At 36.6% G+C, this 4687-nt stretch overlaps 1 protein-coding gene across 1 annotated transcript; it reads left to right on the forward strand.

The window, feature by feature from the left end:
* Nucleotides 1-1928: 1928 nt before the first annotated feature.
* On the forward strand, nt 1929-4461 carry LOC113741734 (protein PHYTOCHROME KINASE SUBSTRATE 3). The gene is made up of 2 exons (XM_027269338.2): nt 1929-3540; nt 4082-4461. Exons 1-2 carry the CDS (start codon nt 2120-2122, stop codon nt 4098-4100), a joined length of 1440 nt encoding a protein of 479 aa, XP_027125139.1. The 5' UTR covers nt 1929-2119; the 3' UTR covers nt 4101-4461.
* The last annotated feature ends 226 nt before the right edge of the window (nt 4462-4687 follow it).

Genomic DNA, 4687 nt, shown 5'->3' on the forward strand with positions numbered 1-4687 from the left:
ATCTTTTCAAAAGGTTCTAACAAGTCAGTGAGTTAGTAATTTGTCCACTTCCCGCCTTTTTCTATGAGCCATGTTAGTACTTACCATGATCAAAGTAACAAGTATTTCTTTTGGCCTAAAGCTTTCGCTTAGGTATCGTTTGGATGGAAGGAAAAGGAAGGAAAGGAAAGGAGAGGAGAAGGAGAGTAAAGGAAAGTAGATTTCATCCATTTGTTTGGATTAAATACAAAAAGAAATGAAATGAAACATTAAAAATATATTGTTTGGATTAGGGAAGGAAAATAAAGGAAAGGAAACTCTTAAATTTTCCTCTTCTCCTTCCTCCTCCGTCTCCACCGCCGACCCTTCCCCTCTTGTCTTCTGCCTCTCCCTCTTCTTCTCCCTTCTTCCTCCTGCCTCTTTCTCTTCCTTCCCTCCCCTCCTTCCTCCTTCTCATTTCTCTCGTCTCCCTTCCCTTCCCTTCCCTTCCCCTGTCCTTACCAATCCCTCTTCCCCTCTCTTTCCGATTATTGGTTGCGACTTTTTTTTTTTTTTTTGAAAGTTATATTTGAGATCGAGTTTATTTTTGAAATTTGTTACTTTAAACGCCACAAACAAAAACAGTTTATGGGAAAAAAATCAAATCCAAGTAGAGCCTAGGTCTACCAAATAATTAAGCTTTTCGTGAACCACACGTACCATATTTTGTAACACTCGACATGAATAGTAAATAAAAAAACAACTTAAATATCACAGCATAATCTATATATGTATATTATAGATGACCTAACCATTAAAAAATGTTGTAAGCAACAGCGAAACCAAAAAAATTACCATATTTTGTAACACTCGACATGAATAATAAATAAAAAACAACTTAAATATCACAACATAAATCTATATACGTATATTATAGATGAACTAATCGTTAAAAAATATAGTAAGCAACAGCGAAACCAAAAAAATTCATTTTAAGAGGCTGAATGCCACGTACTTTTAAAACTTGGAGTTAAGATAAAAGTTTTTCAAAATTTCACCGAAGAAAAAGATTTAATTTGTAGAGGAGGTTTTTTTTTTTTTTTTTTTTGAAAATGTTTGAACGTTTAAGAGGAAAATGTATGAATTTTTAAAAGAATTAACAAATCATGTCAACTTTGCATATACTTTGTGGGCTCAGTTGAATGAATGGTAGGTTGGTGGACCTTACGACATTTTCCAGCCACTTGTTTTTTCATCCACTGGCATTTCCCAACTTTAAGAGCATCTATTTAATGTAAATCACTTTCAACATTACAGAGAGACAACACATGGAAGGCTGCAATCTTCGACCAATTATTGTTGTGATCAATTCATATTACATTCATAGAAGTAACAATTTTTTTTTTCATTGTGAAATTAGCATTTAGATCTAAAATACAACAATACAAGTTTCTGCATAAAGTTTTTTGAACATTAATTCGTGTTTCACAAACAAGAAAACAACGTAATAGATTAGAGACGCTTATATTTTTTTGTTACCTAATAGGAGAAGAATGAGATATAAAAAATGCAAAAAGTGAAGGAGATTTGAATTCAAAATTTCTAATTTTCGAAGTATCAATTTTAGTTATGAGGCGAATGACTCCTCAACAGAGAGAGACGCGTATACTTTAAATAATTCTAATACATGATTCTTCGATCGAATGGGACTGATCAAAATCACATTTACCTGAATAGATTTGTCTAAGAAAAGCTTTGGGGTTTCATGAGCAATCATCTGTTTTTATCTTTGCGGGACCATAAAGCCATTTATGTCAGTTGAGGCTTTGGAATGTAACAACTAGAAAATTTAGTGCAGCAAAATGTGTAGGATCCACATTGTGATGTTCTTGTTTCTTAACCTTTCCCACCCTACTTATATATATGAGTGCTTTCCAGGGAGAAAAGCTAAAACAAAGTCTTTCCCTCAATTGATCAGAATTTGTATGGTAAACATTCATCATATTTTCTTTTCTTTCTCCAAGCATCCTCAACTTTCCAATCATCTATCTTTTGTACTTAGTTTGTTACAACTTCATTGATGTCCTAGCTTCCTTTGTTCACTCATCCCATAAGCTTTCGAAAAGGAGTAATCAAGCATCAAAACTAAACTTCGCAGAAAATGGAGGCAGAAGATAATCTAGCCAACCTTCGAGTTGCATCATTTTCTTACTACCTTAAGCCTGGTGATCAAGAAAGCTTTGTGCAGAAGATCAGTACTCGTAAGGAGGATCCTCTTCCTGCAGTCTTATCACAGGAAACTTCAATTCCAATAACTCCAGGAAGAGCAATGCCTCCTCTCATCAGACCGCCTCAAAGTTTCAACTTCTCACACCCTATCAACATAAGCCAAGATAATACTCTCTCCAATCACCGTTTTGCTGCTTCATTTTCTCCTCATCATCTCAATGGTGCACAAGAAAACTTCGTATTTACTGTCAAGGCGCCTGTTCATGATCTGAATGGAGAATTATTTCTGCCCCGAATATCTCCAACACATGTTGAAAGAACAAATTCAACGGATAATGGTGAAATCGGAGTCTTTGGTGCGGACAAATACTTCAACACGAGACTGGATTATGCTGCCAGGATGAAGCCTGAAAACAGAAATGAAGTACCAGTTGATGTTCCTGTGGTAAAACCAAACTTAAGGCCAGGAACTCCTAGTACATCTTCTGAAGCAACTAGCTGGAACAGTCAGGCTGCACTTATACGGAATCTTTCTCAAAACGTCGCTAGAGCAAGGCCAAGAAAGGCAATTGCAAGGAGAATTTTTGGCTCGTTGGGTTGCAGCGGACCTTGTTTGGGTAAAGGAGCCGTGCACATGGCAGAAAATCCAGGAGAAGACATTGGAATAGCGTCTGAAGAAAAAGTTTCTCAACCAGGATCAAAAAGAATAGATAGTAACCATTTTGCGTTCCCTATTCTTAATCCCGATGAGGCTCAAAATGTGACTGTTAAGAAGCAGTTGGATCATGAGGAGAAATCGGAAGATTATCCCCGAAGATCGCTGGAAGTATTTGGCTATGATAGAATGAAAAAGGGAGACATAGCAACAAATTTGGCTAGGAAACTTTCCATGCTAACATGGGATGCTATTCCTAAAGCCCCAAATCTTCCAACTACTACAGTTGGAAGTATAACAATAGGGGATGACATGACTAGTGATGCTAGCTCGGATTTATTCGAAATTGAGGACATATCTGGCGCTGGATATCCAATCTTGACTACGGAAGCAGCTGACAATATGTCTGCAGGTTGCGTGTCTCCACCAACACAATATGCACCAAGCGAGGCCAGCATCGAGTGGAGCGTTATCACGGCTAGTGCTGCAGATTTTTCATCTGTCATTTCAGATTATGATGAAAAGAATATTGCCATTTCAGGTGACATGATCCAATCAAATACAGTTAACAGAAACTCTAGTATACAAAGTCCAGCGGGCAAAGAGGCACAAAAAATCCGCCCTGGCGGACTTTTGGGATGCAAGAGTCAGAAAGCAGTGAATGTTGCTGAAACTGTGCACAAGACAAGGGTGGAAAGGTATTGAATCCATTAAATCAGGATTATTCTTCGTCATTTGAAGAGGGTTCCTTATTAAGTACCGTTTTCTAGTCATTGAGTTAATCAGTCAATTGTTAGATGCTTGCTCTTCTATTGTACAAGAAGTCTGGAAATGTTGGATAAACACTTGCTGCAAATTTTCACTTTGTAGATTTCTTATATGTTTTTCAGTTGATTGTTTTGTTCTCTCCCGTGTGCAATATTTCTAGTTTATAAATCAAATCATTTTTGCTTTATGAAAATCAATCTTGTTTTTTTCTTGTAAATAAGCTGTACCAAAATCAAATTTTTTTTTTTTTGCTTTATTATCTATATTGAATCAGTGCTCATTGCCTAATAAAACAATACTTTATATCCGTAGCTTTCTTGTCACCAAAAAGGACAGCAGCCTCAATACAGAAACCCAAATACGCATATGTTCTATATAAAGCCCCAATAAGAGAATAGTTCATCCTAAAAAGGGCGGCCTACCTTGTCCAAAAACGTTCTGAATTTTATATGTAATTTTCTATTGCTGCAGATTGTTCCAGATTCCATAGTTGAGGGTCATCCATGTTTTGGAGCATATACAAGGAAACAAAGGCCATTTGGCAAGACGAAGTTGCCCTACTATGCAGCCAACATATCTATGTATTCCTTGCTCAGTATGTATCCATGTCAGAAACCCTGAAGGCCCTACAGAAAACATAATCTTGCATGCTTTTTTAGACACTTCCCGAACCCCCTATATATTGTTAGCAACAGATACTTGATGTCTCACAAATCAAGGAGGTTTCTAGCCCTCCTTTTTTTCAAAAAAATTTTTTAGTTTTGTTTTCACACGGTTAGATGCGCCACATGCATTGTGGAACTAGCTAGAATAAATGAGTTCGAACAGGGAAAGATGAACTTGGATTTTAAGCTTTTTATGCTAAAGACAAGCGCTAGTATACACACAAAATAGTAAGAAGCACGTAGCCTGTCCTCTGGTATAATGACAAGATGAACCCGAATAGCTCCATCAACATGTACAAGGCATTGGAGCCTGATGTGGTGATGATGAAGTTGACGAAAAAATTATTGAAAAAATTTCAGCAAACAATAGGGCAAAAAAAAAAAAAAGAATCTATTTTACTTTCAAACTTTA

Source organism: Coffea arabica, chromosome 4e (genome assembly GCF_036785885.1).
Source record: "Coffea arabica cultivar ET-39 chromosome 4e, Coffea Arabica ET-39 HiFi, whole genome shotgun sequence".
Lineage (NCBI taxonomy): Eukaryota > Viridiplantae > Streptophyta > Magnoliopsida > Gentianales > Rubiaceae > Coffea > Coffea arabica.